The sequence below is a fragment of the Rhamphochromis sp. 'chilingali' genome, assembly GCF_963969265.1.
Source record: "Rhamphochromis sp. 'chilingali' genome assembly, chromosome: 13".
Taxonomy (NCBI): Eukaryota; Metazoa; Chordata; class Actinopteri; order Cichliformes; family Cichlidae; genus Rhamphochromis; species Rhamphochromis sp. 'chilingali'.
The window spans coordinates 30,189,102-30,203,257 of NC_137940.1; the positions used below are offsets into that span (position 1 = coordinate 30,189,102).

General features: G+C 40.0%; 3 protein-coding genes across 3 annotated transcripts in view; 1 reads left to right on the forward strand and 2 right to left on the reverse strand.

The window, feature by feature from the left end:
* Positions 1-14,156, reverse strand: part of dock2 (dedicator of cytokinesis 2) — a 112,345-nt gene that overhangs the window by 12,413 nt on the left and 85,776 nt on the right. Inside the window, exons 27-34 of the mRNA XM_080901817.1 lie at positions 10,246-10,344; positions 9,858-9,952; positions 8,907-8,985; positions 8,672-8,772; positions 8,316-8,374; positions 7,850-7,998; positions 6,967-7,052; positions 6,627-6,783 (exon numbers count right to left, since the gene is read on the reverse strand). Of these exons, the coding sequence (XP_080757943.1) occupies positions 6,627-6,783; positions 6,967-7,052; positions 7,850-7,998; positions 8,316-8,374; positions 8,672-8,772; positions 8,907-8,985; positions 9,858-9,952; positions 10,246-10,344 (825 nt within the window). The remainder of the gene's footprint in view (positions 1-6,626; positions 6,784-6,966; positions 7,053-7,849; positions 7,999-8,315; positions 8,375-8,671; positions 8,773-8,906; positions 8,986-9,857; positions 9,953-10,245; positions 10,345-14,156) is intronic.
* Positions 520-2,070, reverse strand: LOC308408330 (piggyBac transposable element-derived protein 4-like; the record flags this gene model as incomplete). The annotated part of the gene is made up of 3 exons (XM_080900528.1): positions 1,470-2,070; positions 1,114-1,380; positions 520-531 (listed from the first exon to the last, which is right to left on the reverse strand). The coding sequence occupies exons 1-3, from the start codon at positions 2,010-2,012 to the stop codon at positions 520-522; spliced, it is 822 nt and encodes a 273-aa protein (XP_080756654.1). The 5' UTR covers positions 2,013-2,070.
* On the forward strand, positions 2,340-3,394 carry LOC308408331 (piggyBac transposable element-derived protein 4-like; the record flags this gene model as incomplete). Its single annotated transcript, XM_080900529.1, has 3 exons — positions 2,340-2,950; positions 3,040-3,254; positions 3,364-3,394. The coding sequence occupies exons 1-3, from the start codon at positions 2,408-2,410 to the stop codon at positions 3,392-3,394; spliced, it is 789 nt and encodes a 262-aa protein (XP_080756655.1). The 5' UTR covers positions 2,340-2,407.

Genomic DNA, 14,156 nt, shown 5'->3' on the forward strand with positions numbered 1-14,156 from the left:
CATTTGCGATAATATCGCGACATGATCAAGTGCAATTTTCTAACCGCAAAGGCTGCGATTATACTCTGGACATGTCCAAATTCATGGGCTGCATCCTCCTGAGGCCGCATTTGTAGACCGATTACGTCACAGCGACGCGCCGAAGGCTGTCCAAATTACTACCATATCCCAGAATTCATAGCGCGGCCCAGCCAAACTCCAGTTTCCAGCAATGGCGGCCGCTACTGAGTTTTAAAATTACTCATACTAATCTTTCAGGGTCACAAAATAAACTTTGAACATATTTTCAGGCGAGAAAGTAGTTGTGTAAACATCAAATATCTGCTCGGTTTATCAAGATATCCCATATTTGCAAAAGTGCTTCGACGTTTTCAGAGGCGTCTGCTACCCACCAGCTCGACAGCTAGCCGGGAGCTCGAGGGTTACTGATGCGGCCGAGAACGGCACAACTCCCGGTACATCATTTTCAGATCACCGCGGAGTTTCGCTGCTCGGGTTAACACTGGGATTTCCAGGCTTCTACCGTTCTACCTTTAAAAGCCGGAGAGCAGTCAAATGCTGGAAGTGGAAGCTAAATTGGCTAGTCATTCATATGTATATTAGGTCGTTACCTAGGAATTCTGGAGGGAGGGGAGTGGGGGTGAGTGATTGAGGGGGTGGGGGAGTGGAGTGTTTCAGTTTGCCATCTTAGGGAGAAATCAACACATGTCCTTTGTATGTCCTTTGTTGCTGACATTTATTGATGAAAACAGAACAAAAAACCAACCATTTGTACACATATTTACAAATAATGATAAAAAGTGAGTGAGTACATTTCAACATTTTCAGCAATCACTCACAATCCTGGCACTGCCACGGTATCTGTCGTCTGCATTTACCACATGTGTACCTGTAGCAGTGAACACATCGCACAGTGGCCTGATTTTTTTTGCATCTGTGTTTGACCTGACACGTGGCCCTTTTTCCAGGGCTCGGTGTGGAGGGTTGTGTCCGAAGCAACTGATCTTTTCTTGCCTTCTTCGCAGCTACATGAGAGCGAGCCAACTCCCTTGCAAGCTCCACCAGGAAGTCCACCCGTCTTTCCTTCGTCCCGGTGCATGCTTGATACAGCACATGTGCATTCAGTGCTGCCATGTCAATCATGTTATAAAACACGGCGACTGGCCAGCGTCGTGTTCCTTTGCGGACAGTGTACTCCCGAACCATCTGGTCCATCACATCCACGCCACACTTTGTTTTGTTGTAAAGGGTGACAGTGTTTGGCTTCCTTTTGGTAGTGTTATCAGTCTGAACCACGCTGTGCATGCTGCTAAGAATATAGACTGTCTTCTTCCGTTTGGCCGCATACGCCGTCAGCGTGGCAGCAGAGGTTGAAAACACCTAAGAAATAAGATAAATTGTTATTTCCATAGCCCTTTTACACACAATGAAACACATAAACATAGAACCACAAAAGACCTGCAACATACCTGAGTGGTGAATTCATTGCGATCTGTCTGTCTAGTGGATTGAGGAATTTCCCTGCGAATCTTGTTGACTGTGCCGAGGATGGTGGTTTTCCGTCCAAGAAGTTTTTGCGCAAGTGAAAGCGATGTGAAGAAATTGTCCGTGGTAACATTTCTGCCCTTGTCTAGGAATGGTTCCATCAGCCTCATTACTACATTTTCAGAAAGTCTCTCCCCAGTGGGACGATTGGGGTCCTTGCCAAGATATGGGAAGACATTGCAAATGTACTTGGATTTTAGGTCGCAGGCCACCCAAAACTTGATCCCAAACTTGTCCGGTTTACTTGCAATATACTGCAGGAAACAGCACCGAGTCTTTGATGGGAAAAGCTGTTCATCAACGGTGATATGTAGACCAGGGTTGTAGCACGTGATGCAGTTGGTGACAAATGATCCCCACACACTGGAAATTGCAGCGAACTTATCAGTCTTTGCTCGATCACTGCGGGTGGACTTGTCATCAAAGCGTAGGTGTTGCATGATGTCTTGGAAGCGGTTTCGTGCCATAGTTCCAATTATCTGTGGGTTTCCCAGGTTTGCTGACCAGCAGTCATTTACCGATGGAACCCTGTAAACCCCCCGCAAGATGACAATTGCTGTGCATGTTGAATAGTCCATTCTTGAATGCTATGAAGCATGTCAAGAGTGATGAAACACAGGAAGCTCTGAAGGCGACTCGAGATACTTCTCCTGGCCTTAGCCGTTGGCTCTCCATCTGCAGTGTACGGTTCTATTGGGGTGAAAGGGAGACGGCACAGCAAACGGAGCATGTTCATTGGTTCATGGACCTCCCTGAACTAATGGCATTTATTGCAATTGTCATCTTGCGGGGGGTTTACAGGGTTCCATCGGTAAATGACTGCTGGTCAGCAAACCTGGGAAACCCACAGATAATTGGAACTATGGCACGAAACCGCTTCCAAGACATCATGCAACACCTACGCTTTGATGACAAGTCCACCCGCAGTGATCGAGCAAAGACTGATAAGTTCGCTGCAATTTCCAGTGTGTGGGGATCATTTGTCACCAACTGCATCACGTGCTACAACCCTGGTCTACATATCACCGTTGATGAACAGCTTTTCCCATCAAAGACTCGGTGCTGTTTCCTGCAGTATATTGCAAGTAAACCGGACAAGTTTGGGATCAAGTTTTGGGTGGCCTGCGACCTAAAATCCAAGTACATTTGCAATGTCTTCCCATATCTTGGCAAGGACCCCAATCGTCCCACTGGGGAGAGACTTTCTGAAAATGTAGTAATGAGGCTGATGGAACCATTCCTAGACAAGGGCAGAAATGTTACCACGGACAATTTCTTCACATCGCTTTCACTTGCGCAAAAACTTCTTGGACGGAAAACCACCATCCTCGGCACAGTCAACAAGATTCGCAGGGAAATTCCTCAATCCACTAGACAGACAGATCGCAATGAATTCACCACTCAGGTATGTTGCAGGTCTTTTGTGGTTCTATGTTTATGTGTTTCATTGTGTGTAAAAGGGCTATGGAAATAACAATTTATCTTATTTCTTAGGTGTTTTCAACCTCTGCTGCCACGCTGACGGCGTATGCGGCCAAACGGAAGAAGACAGTCTATATTCTTAGCAGCATGCACAGCGTGGTTCAGACTGATAACACTACCAAAAGGAAGCCAAACACTGTCACCCTTTACAACAAAACAAAGTGTGGCGTGGATGTGATGGACCAGATGGTTCGGGAGTACACTGTCCGCAAAAGAACACGGCGCTGGCCAGTCGCCGTGTTTTATAACATGATTGACATGGCAGCACTGAATGCACATGTGCTGTATCAAGCATGCACCGGGACGAAGGAAAGACGGGTGGACTTCCTGGTGGAGCTTGCAAGGGAGTTGGCTCGCTCTCATGTAGCTGCGAAGAAGGCAAGAAAAGATCAGTTGCTTCGGACACAACCCTCCACACCGAGCCCTGGAAAAAGGGCCACGTGTCAGGTCAAACACAGATGCAAAAAAAATCAGGCCACTGTGCGATGTGTTCACTGCTACAGGTACACATGTGGTAAATGCAGACGACAGATACCGTGGCAGTGCCAGGATTGTGAGTGATTGCTGAAAATGTTGAAATGTACTCACTCACTTTTTATCATTATTTGTAAATATGTGTACAAATGGTTGGTTTTTTGTTCTGTTTTCATCAATAAATGTCAGCAACAAAGGACATACAAAGGACATGTGTTGATTTCTCCCTAAGATGGCAAACTGAAACACTCCACTCCCCCACCCCCTCAATCACTCACCCCCACTCCCCTCCCTCCAGAATTCCTAGGTAACGACCTAATATACATATGAATGACTCCAGCATTTGACTGACTGCTCTCCGGCTTTTAAAGGTAGAAACGCAAAATGATGACTCCGCGGGGGTCTAAGGTAGAAAACCAAAATGACTGCTCTCCGGGGGTCTAAGTTTAAACGTAATATATAAGTCACTTAGACAACCTAAAAATGTTATTGTTGGGCTTTTTTCAGTGTTTTGTTTGTTCGTGAGTAAATCGGTTTGGCTGAGATTAAAGTTATTAGATTAGATAAAATAAAACTTTATTAATCCCCCGGGTGGGTTCCTCCTTGGTTTTCACACAGCTGAGTAAACGTCAAACAGAAAACTTATTAAACAGAAGTATGAGACAGTCGAGAATTTACACCAGTGTCTGGTTATATTTTAGATAGCAAGAAGCAGACGGCCGAGTTTATTAAACTCCACCGAGACAGCGGTGACGCTAATCAGAACTAGCCTTCTGATTAGCTAATCAGAAGGCTAGACCGTCCAATTTCACGCCTTTAAATTTTAAAGGCGTGTTTGTGTGTGTGTTTATACAATTGCTATTATGTTTGCACTTTATGTGTAATGTTACTGACTGCAGAGATCAGTAAGATGTGTGTATTTTTTATTTATTAGTTTTATTTATTTAATATTATTTTTTAATTTAATGACTGTCTAGTAGTTCACAGATGTCGAAAAACTGAGTGTGGTAAAGCCACTGATTTTTTTTTATGTATATTTCTGCAATCTGCACATTGTACTGACTTTCATTTTAATGTTTACACCAGGGTTCCTTGTCAGCACTTTATGCTCAGATGTTTGTAAGCTAAAAATAAACTATTGTGTATGTTCAAATATACTGTTGTGATTGAAGAAGTTAAATAAAAATGTCAGTCATCAATTCATGCATCACCTCATGTCATCATAACAGAGGTCTGTCTTCCAGGAAAGAACAGTTTAAAATTAATGTAATATAGTATTGGCCATACTATATGATGTATTGCTTGTCTTTGTTTAATAATACAGAAGACAAAGACCTTAAAAAATAATCGCATATCGCATCGCAATCGCAATATTGGGGGAAAAAATCGCAATTAGATTATTTTCCATAATCGTTCAGCCCTATATTATACTATATTATACACCATAACATGCTGTATCACACTATACTATCCAATAATATGTATACTATACTGTACACTACACTACAACACTACACTATACCACATTACACTATCCTATTTTATACTATACTACAGTACTATACTATAATACTGATTGCTTGTGCTTTAATGTGGGAGCGTGTGTGTTTTCAAGTGTGCTAGATAAACTGCACAAACTCCCAGTTTAATTAAGTTTAATGATATCTACAGTGAACAGAGGAGTGGAACGAACTGATGTAACCTCACCTCCCATCACTAGCACAGGCCAATACACACAACAGCACCAACAGACACATAATCACAAATGTGACAAATTATAGTTAATTTTTCCACAGTATACCATCAAACCATTTTATATTGTCAAGGGTAAGATTTATTATTTATTGGACAATGAATTTTAAATTTAGGGAGCTAACATGTTTATATAGGGTGCCCATCAAGAAGACAAGTAAAGATTTGCAGCAGTCCACCTGTCTTTTAAATCTATAGCAACACAACTTTCAGTAGAACTACAGCATCACTTTCTATCTTTTATAGAGAACAATACAGCAACTGAGAGTTGTTTAAAAAAAATCTACACATATGTATGCTTAGTATATTGTAGATATAGTGTACAGTATGTGTACTGAGTTAATATTTGTAACAACGAAAAAGAAAAATGAAACCAAAATGATATACTGCAAACCTTTTGAGAGTACTTCTTATGTTCAAATAAGTTTGTTTTGTTTTGATAGTTCATCTACATGAAAGAGCAGAATAAATATGCGTGTGACTGTGCCTGTGTGTATAATTCCTTAGTAAAGTTAGCCTGGGGGGTACGGTTAGGGGAGTGCACTAGTGCCTGCTTGTGGGCAGAGGGGATTTTTTTCAGTTGGCCAAATGAATGAAACAGAATAGCTAATGGGCAACTGCCACAGGCTACAAACTAAACACTCCTGCCATGTACCAGCAGCCTCCACCTTGGGGGTGGGGGATAAAGAGTTATTCTACATTATTATTCAAACACAGACGCATCCATCTGTCGAATTATGATTTTTTAAATGTTTGCATCTTGGAAATGAAAGGAAAAGAGTTTTGCTGAGGTATCATACGATTTAATCTGGCGTGGAAAAGATCATATGGTGGGTAGATGGCATCCATTACTAAACCTAAGAATACTGTGGGGGAGAATCTGATTAGGAGATCACATAAGAGAAAAGACGTGGAACAGACAGGAGCTGATGCAACCCAATGCAAAATGTAGGAGACCAGACAAGGAGATGAATCTTTGCCTTTAGATCAATCAGCACCCAAATTAAATGGGGGAAAAGAAAAAAGGCCTTGGCACATACGACAAGAAATAAAATCTGTGTTTCATAATAAACTCTTGGCTGCTTTGGATTCTATATAAAACAAAGTTTCACATTATATTGTATATTCAATTACTAATGGATTTATTGGTGTTGATGTGCGTACATCTAAGATCAGCAACTCTTTGCTATGAGACACTACACCAACAAGGCACTGTATATTGCAAGAATCACAAGGTAAGTAGCAATAAATGCTAATCCATGATGACACAAACATATCACACTTAGACACTAGAAAGCTAATGATGATGATGCTAACAAGACTTTCAAGCGCTGGCAACTTTGCCAGCTGATTTCAAAGAAGGTGGTTCTTACCAGAAGATTGACTGTGCAGCTCATGCGGTTGTTGCGGCTGTCATCGCTCATCACGGTGCGGTAGTCAAGGAGACGAATGAGGAGCCCCTTCACCAAGGAGACAAAGTGCTGCACCTGTGGCCTCAGCGTGGGTTTCTCAGCAGCACAGTCCAGCAATCTGGCAGACATGCTTCCACAATTTAATCATCAGAGACCTCTGAGAGGGTTTTACCTTGTTATTCAGGGTTATTCAGTTTGTCTATTAATGTACTGGCAGAAGACCAGAGCCAAGTGTGAAATGCTGCTCATGAGAGTTAGCAGGAAATCGATTGTGTATAGTGAAAAAAACTACAATACTTACATGCTCTCCAGTAGCTGCATGTAGCGTTCATCTCCTCCACCACCCTCCACCTCATGGTCCAACTTCAGAATGATCTCATTCTCAAACTGCCGAAGATTTTATTATTATTTTTTTAAAGTAACTATTACATTCTATTGTATTCTATTCTTAATATACCAACGTCCTTAGAAGGCAGACAGATAACAAATTACAAAGCTCTGGAGCGTCATCGTATGCTCATATCACATCTTTTATTCTTTTTATCAATTGTTTTTCAGGCTTTCTCTTTCAGGGTAAACATCAAACAACTTTGCATCACTATCTACTGAGTCATCAGATTCCCTCTCCCTGCCTACCTAATGAGTGATCTTTGTTTGTCCTTTTGTATTTAAAACAAAGAATAAGTGTTCGCTTGGGTAACACCTCACAATAGTGCTATGTGCATACAGTCCAAGTAACAGGGAAAAATATTTTCGGTATCAGAACAAAAGGACATTTATCACTCAGAGCTTGATTAATAGCATAAAGAACAGCACTGAAAATGGGGAAAGCAAAGAGTGGGACAAAAGGTAAATTAAGAAGCAAAAGACGGGAGCAACAGAAGTGGAAATCAATTATGCATGCAAGCATAATTAAGGTGTCTCTTTTACTTTTATCTGCTGCATTACAGGAAATCAATGCGGGAGCACAATGTGTATGTGCCACAGTTATAGATTTTCTATTTCATTTGTTTTCCTTGTCTCTTCTTTTAATTTTAGCATGTATTCATAGATACAAATGCATCAAAGTCTGCAATATACAAGATTTATTTAAGTATTTTTTGTATCACGATTAGTTTTTAAATGGCTCGACTGTCTTAAGTTTAGTATGTATACTAATCGCTTGTGTTCTTATATGTGTGTACCTTGCTGAAGTTTCCAAAACGTGCATGTTCACAGGTGATCATGTCAAAGAAGATGGGAATAGTGGCCCTTCTCAGCTCTTCCTCAGGGATCAAAGTCATCTCCAGGATGGGACCCACCATGCCGGGGATGAAACAGATTTTATGACTGCCTGAAAAAACACACACATAGAAATAAACACACGTAATTGCTCGTATATGCAGACACAGCATTTTTCACTCACCCTCAGGTAACACTACAGGTCTCTGTCTGGCAAATACAAGAAGTATTTTTCTTCTACAGTAAGAGCTTTAGCTCTGTGCAGGATATAACCCTACTCTTCTGTACACACCACAGAAAACTGTGATATTTTTAGTGCACTGATATATTCAGATTGGTGTCTGTCAGTGTGAAACGCTGCTGACTCATGAACCTTTCTATCCACAGTTTATGAAGAAGAAAAACTACACATTACAGTATAGTTCTTACCTAGTTTATACCAGATGTCACGGATTGCAAAGCCAATAAGCCTTCTCATATCTCCATATCTGGAATTCAGAGTGTGGGACAATAAGGAAGGAAAAATACACAGAAAGAGAAAAAAGAAGACATTAGAATGTTAGTTTGGAAGCAGTGTCCTAATCAATACTGTTATTACTGAGTGGAAAAGATAATGCTCACCTACTCTTACTCAACTTGATCTAAATTAAATGCCTATCTACAGGTAACACACACTTTTAATAAGTAGTGGAGTTTAGACAGCAAACAAAGAATCCTAAATAGACCACAAATCAGTGGGGAGAGTAGGTGTGGTAAATTGGGAAATTAAATAGCTCTTCTCTCACTTGGCCAGAATCTTGTTCCTCTTGGTTGGTGAGAAATGTTGAAGCTGCAGGGACTCCTGGGTAATAAACGCAACTGCCAAGTGGAAGTAGTTATTCCACAACTAGACAGTGAGGAAGAGTGAGGAAGGGAGGGGATGCAGAGAAAGATAGCGTTTAAGGGGATTCAGACACAATAAGAAGGATGACATCAATATGAGACAAAGCTCGGAAATATTGCACATAAAAATACAGTTACCTGGACTTCAAAGTCATCGTTATTAAGGAACTTTTCTTTCATAGTGTCAGCATATGTATTGATGGCTCTTAGGAACACCCTAATGAACAGATATAAAAAAATAAATCAAAAAGACATGTCAATGAAGTAAACTTTGCTGTGGCTGTGTTTGATCAAACTGAATGTTAAAAAAAGGAGAATACGAGTAAAAAACGAATAAAAGGATGGGATTCTTTAAAAAACCACAATGCAGCTTATTTTTTGTTTATCAAAGAATTCAGCTCTAGAGCTTAAAGCCACAGCTTTAAACTGTTATTCCAGACAAAAAAATGCAATATCGCATTCAATTCAAATCTTCTGTCACAGTGATAGATCATGATCGCAAGTTAACAAAGTGTGCAGGTGTATTGGCGTGATATGGCCTTATGGATTTCTAAAGTTAAGTAGCAAAACTACTCTCAGGCTCCCTCTGCTTCAACACTGTCTATCTATCACCATTATACAGAGCCAAATGCCATTCCTTCTCATTCCCCCTCCTTCTTTCATTTTCTTTTAAGTAGGCTTTTCTTTCTATATCTGCACATCTTCATTCTAACCCCGGTCTGCAGACTCCTTATCAAACTGCCTTTTCCTGTACCTCACATTCAATTTTTCCTATTTGCCTTTTCGTCTGACACAGCTTTAGCCTCCCTTTAGCTTACATCACAAAAAACACTGATAGCTTTCACTCCATTGGCTCACACACAGTCATATTTGCCACATCAGCCGTTTTCATCATCGCAGCCTTGATCCCAGCTTTCCTATCGCTAACTTATCCCTGTGTGGGTTCATGTGGATGAACCAGTCGACTGTTGATGTCGACTTTTTAAATGCATAAGCTGTAGCTCATGGGCAAACACATGTAGAACCATGCAAGAGAAGACTTTCAAACTGGTTCTGTGCATGTGTGTGTACATATCTGCAATATGTTACCTGTTCTGTACCATGATCATGGCCATCCAGTCAGACGGATACACATGTTTCCCAATCAAGTCCTTGAAAAGGAGGAAGGACTCCATTAGGAAGTCCTGCAGTAGAAGAAGACAAGAAGAACAAGAGACAAATGAGAATATAGAACTGTACTACACAGCAATATGCAAAGTTTTGAGCCACCCTTCATTTATACTTTGATAGGAAAATGAGACATTTTGCTGCACAAAAATGACAGATATAGCAAAAATGATACAAATTAAAACTTATATGTCCAAACAGTTACTTAATTTCTTTTTTTTATTATTTGTCAGAAGGCTCAATAAACACTCCAGTTTTTAAAAAAAATCCAGTTTTCTGCCATCTGCGGATATGTGTGTGAGGCACTTACCACTAGATCAGTAGTTCCACTGAAGGTTTCGATGTATGTAGAATAGTGTCGATCATCCATCTGACTTAGAATAGCTGTCATGCAGGCAACAACCCTCGACTACAGAGGTAAAGTGTGTAAAAAGAAAATGAAAGAAAGAGATAACCCATTACTCTTAGCCTGAGAGCTACACATCTTAAGCCGAAAACTGAATCATCCATCCATACATCCATCTATTTTCTAAACCACTTATCCATTTCAGTTTTTGCTTGGGGGCTGGAGACTATTCCAGTTTCATAAGGTGAGGGGTGTGTTACTGTACACCCAGAACAGGTCAGCAATCTATTGCAGGGTGCTTTTGAGTCACTTAAGGTTATCCATACTGCACCAAGACTGACGCATAGCTAAACAGAAATTAAACTGTTTGCATCAACAGCTCGTTATTACCATGGAATTTTCAGATGATCATAATCACTATAACCAAACCCAATCATTGCCAGGAAGGCTGGCAGTGTCTGTAGTTTCTAAATTACATTCTATAGTTTACATCGTGGCACCCTGCCACAAGGTGAAATTAAAAAGAAATACCTTCCGAATGACTCGATCACTCCAAATAACAAATACAGAACTAAACCGCTCAGACTTTCTGATAACAACAAATGAGAAAAGGTACAATGAACTTCAGTAAAAATTCATTTTAACATAGTTCATCTGATTTACTTGTTGAAAAGATAAAGAGACGAAAACCTTTCAAACATCAACAAAAGCAAAAAAAAAAAAAAAAAAGCAGTTCAGACAAAAGTTCAGTGATGTGGTCAACCTTAATATCACCACAAAGGGGCTTTATAATGTGATAACATGTGATGTTGTCTAAAGATCGTTAAGCAAAAACGAAATAGAGTTTGAATGTTTCATGTTTGTGAGGGTCATCAGTTCATGCACTTAACTTGAAATATGGCCCAAGCTGAGTACACATAGACACACGCTGAGTTCAGTATTAGCAAGCGTCAGCGATAAAAGATAGAAAGAGTCCTGAGACAGAGCAGTTGGAAGAAGGAGCTGCGACTTCTGTGAGAAAGACAGACATGAAAGATGAGGCTAGGCATGAAAAAGAAAAAAAAAGTTTTACCTAAGTTAGCTTTAAATCTGTGTGAAAAGTACGGAGGAAAAACTCTCTCGAGCTGGATTAGAGCAGAATATTCATGGGAAATTTAGAGCAGATCTTTCCACATCCAGAGGCTGAGAGGGGGAAGGCACTGAGAATGGTAATGGTCAATGAAGGTGAAGAAAACAGAGAAAAAAAATACAGAAACTGATCTGCATCAACTTGAAGAAAACATGAATAATTACTGGCATGAAAGAAAATGTGAATTTATTTTAAGGTTTGTGCATATTATATATGTATGGAAGCCCGTTTCCGCCACTAAAAAAAAAAAAAAAAAGGATCCATAACTCAAAATTTCGAGTTATTTTCTCGAAATTTCGAGTTATTATCTCGAAATTTCGACATATTAACTCAAAATTTTGAGAAAAGCAACTCGAAATTTCGAGTTAGCGCTGCCAATCAGTAATCTACGTGAATGACGTTATTTCCATGTTACCCGGAAGCTGAAGCCCTCAGCTACAAATGCTACAGCTAAGCTACCGGTATTACATCCAGTCGTGAATGCACAGATTGCTGAGTGTTTTCAGCCTGGCTTCACAAATGATGAAATCCCTGTGTTATTAGCTGAATCACATGGTGTTACTATCAGCAAACATACTTTAATTTGTTGGGATCCGTTTTTGAGTGCGCGGTCCTGCGCCATATGCTTCCGGGTAACAAGAAAGCGACCTCATTCACGTATATTTTTGATTGGCAGAGCTAACTCGAAATTTTGAGAAATATAACTCGAAATTTCGAGTTATATTTCTCGAAATTTCGAGATAATAACTCGAAATTTCGAGAAAATAACTCGAAATTTCGAGTTATGGATACTAGCTTTTTTTTTTTTTTTTAGTGGCGGAAACGGGCTTCCATATATATGTTCCTAAAAGTGTTGAAATCTTTGTTGATTAAGTGAAATTTTGTCAATCTACACTCTTCCTCCTTCATGTTCTCCACCAGCTGGACTACTGTTGCATTTTTAATCATTTTTCTTGTTGATTTCATTGACTCTTTTTGCCAGGTTCAATTTGACTTCTTCAAGTGGTCTGTAAATAAATCCTCCCTCCACATAATCATCACACCACTGAGCCTCAAAAGGGCCTGAACATTTTTAAACACTGGTAAACACTAATATGTTTCCCCTTATATGCCCTTGTTTTGTTACACTACATATAGTTTTTGTTATGATCCTCCTTCTGCTGCTACACTGAGTTCAGTAAACATTCAGAACAGGTATTTCTGCCACCGGGATTTGTGAGAAATTATCCTTCGGAGTTGGTGGCAGAAAAGGAGACACGAGACAGAGATTAAGGATGATGGATGACTAATTGAAGATGAAAGATGAATGGCATCTAACGCGATGACAGCTTTAATTTGATCAAAAGTGGCAGGGTTTGTGTTTGTGCTTGCCTGCATTCTAATAAGCAATGATACTTTTTCAGTCATGTATGCAAACAAAACTTAAAAGTTCATTAAAACTTCATTAAAACATAGCTGCGAGCAGCAACGAAGGGGGCAAGCGGTTCAGCAGGGCACAGTCACCATGGCAACTTAATGTGATCGTGTTAGAAACGTGACTTTAAGCACTCATAGGAAACAGACAGTCTTCACAATGTGGTCCCGGGTCTGTGCATTACGTTTGGATGTAATAGCTCTGAGCATTGCTGAGATATGACCTCACTACCACATTTGTAAGCTTGCTGCTGATTTCAGTTGACTGTGACCTATTATTGCCTTTAAATAATAATCAAAAAAATCAAAAAAAATATGTCAACTTTGGTTATCATGGGTTTAGGGCTTATCAGTGACAACTTTGTGGAAAACGTCAAAAACATTTTCATAAAAATCAAAATGTCTCAGCATAAGCCACAAAGTTCAGCAGTACTTCATTTGTTAAAAAGTCATCCACGTGTTTTAAACTTTGCAACTTTAAACCAGTGGCGGTGCAGGCGTGGTCAAGCCTCAAACACAACACGAGGGATGTTTTTTTTATTAAGCTGGTTGTTTTTCAGCTCCTGATAGCAGCAATGCTGGTGACAGATGTGTAAGAAATGCAAGGACAGAGACGCCGAAGCTGCCAAATGATCAAACCATTCTTCCATTGTGTTAGTCTGTTATGTGCTGCAAAACTGGATCACCTGTCAAACCGACTACATGATAATCTTCTGCTATTTGAGATGATGCGATAGTCTTTTTATTTACTTGCAACATTGTTCCTTAAACAGTAAAATAAAACACAGCTGTGCTAGAACACGTACATTTCAATTTCAAAGTAGAGAAACAAAAAATAAATGAATAAAAATCTGCAGCTTTGTGTGATCCTACAACACTTTGCAAGTGAATTATTCTTGAATATATAGGATTGATTTTTATACACAACTTGATTACAGTAAATCAATATCATCTTTTATATTATCTGTTAATGCTTATACATGACGACACAAAGTTGTGTGAGTAAAACAGCAGTACACATAGTTTGTGGTCCCATAAGGAGGTGCAGCATTTATTCACCACAGCACTTGATAAAAGGCTTCTGTGGGTTACACATGTGTTTTGTCATGAATCACTGTGCGGCAGGCAGGAGTTGGACCCAAAGTGCAGGACTCACAGACTCAGGGAGGTGAACTCAAAACTCAGCTTTATTTGCTGGCAGGGAAAAAACATACAAACTAATCTAAACTGGGAACTTGGAAAACTCACAGAGAGACACACAGGGAGATCCACACAGCAAGAGGGACGACGCGACACTGACTCAGAGAAACACAGGGTTTAAATACACTGGGAA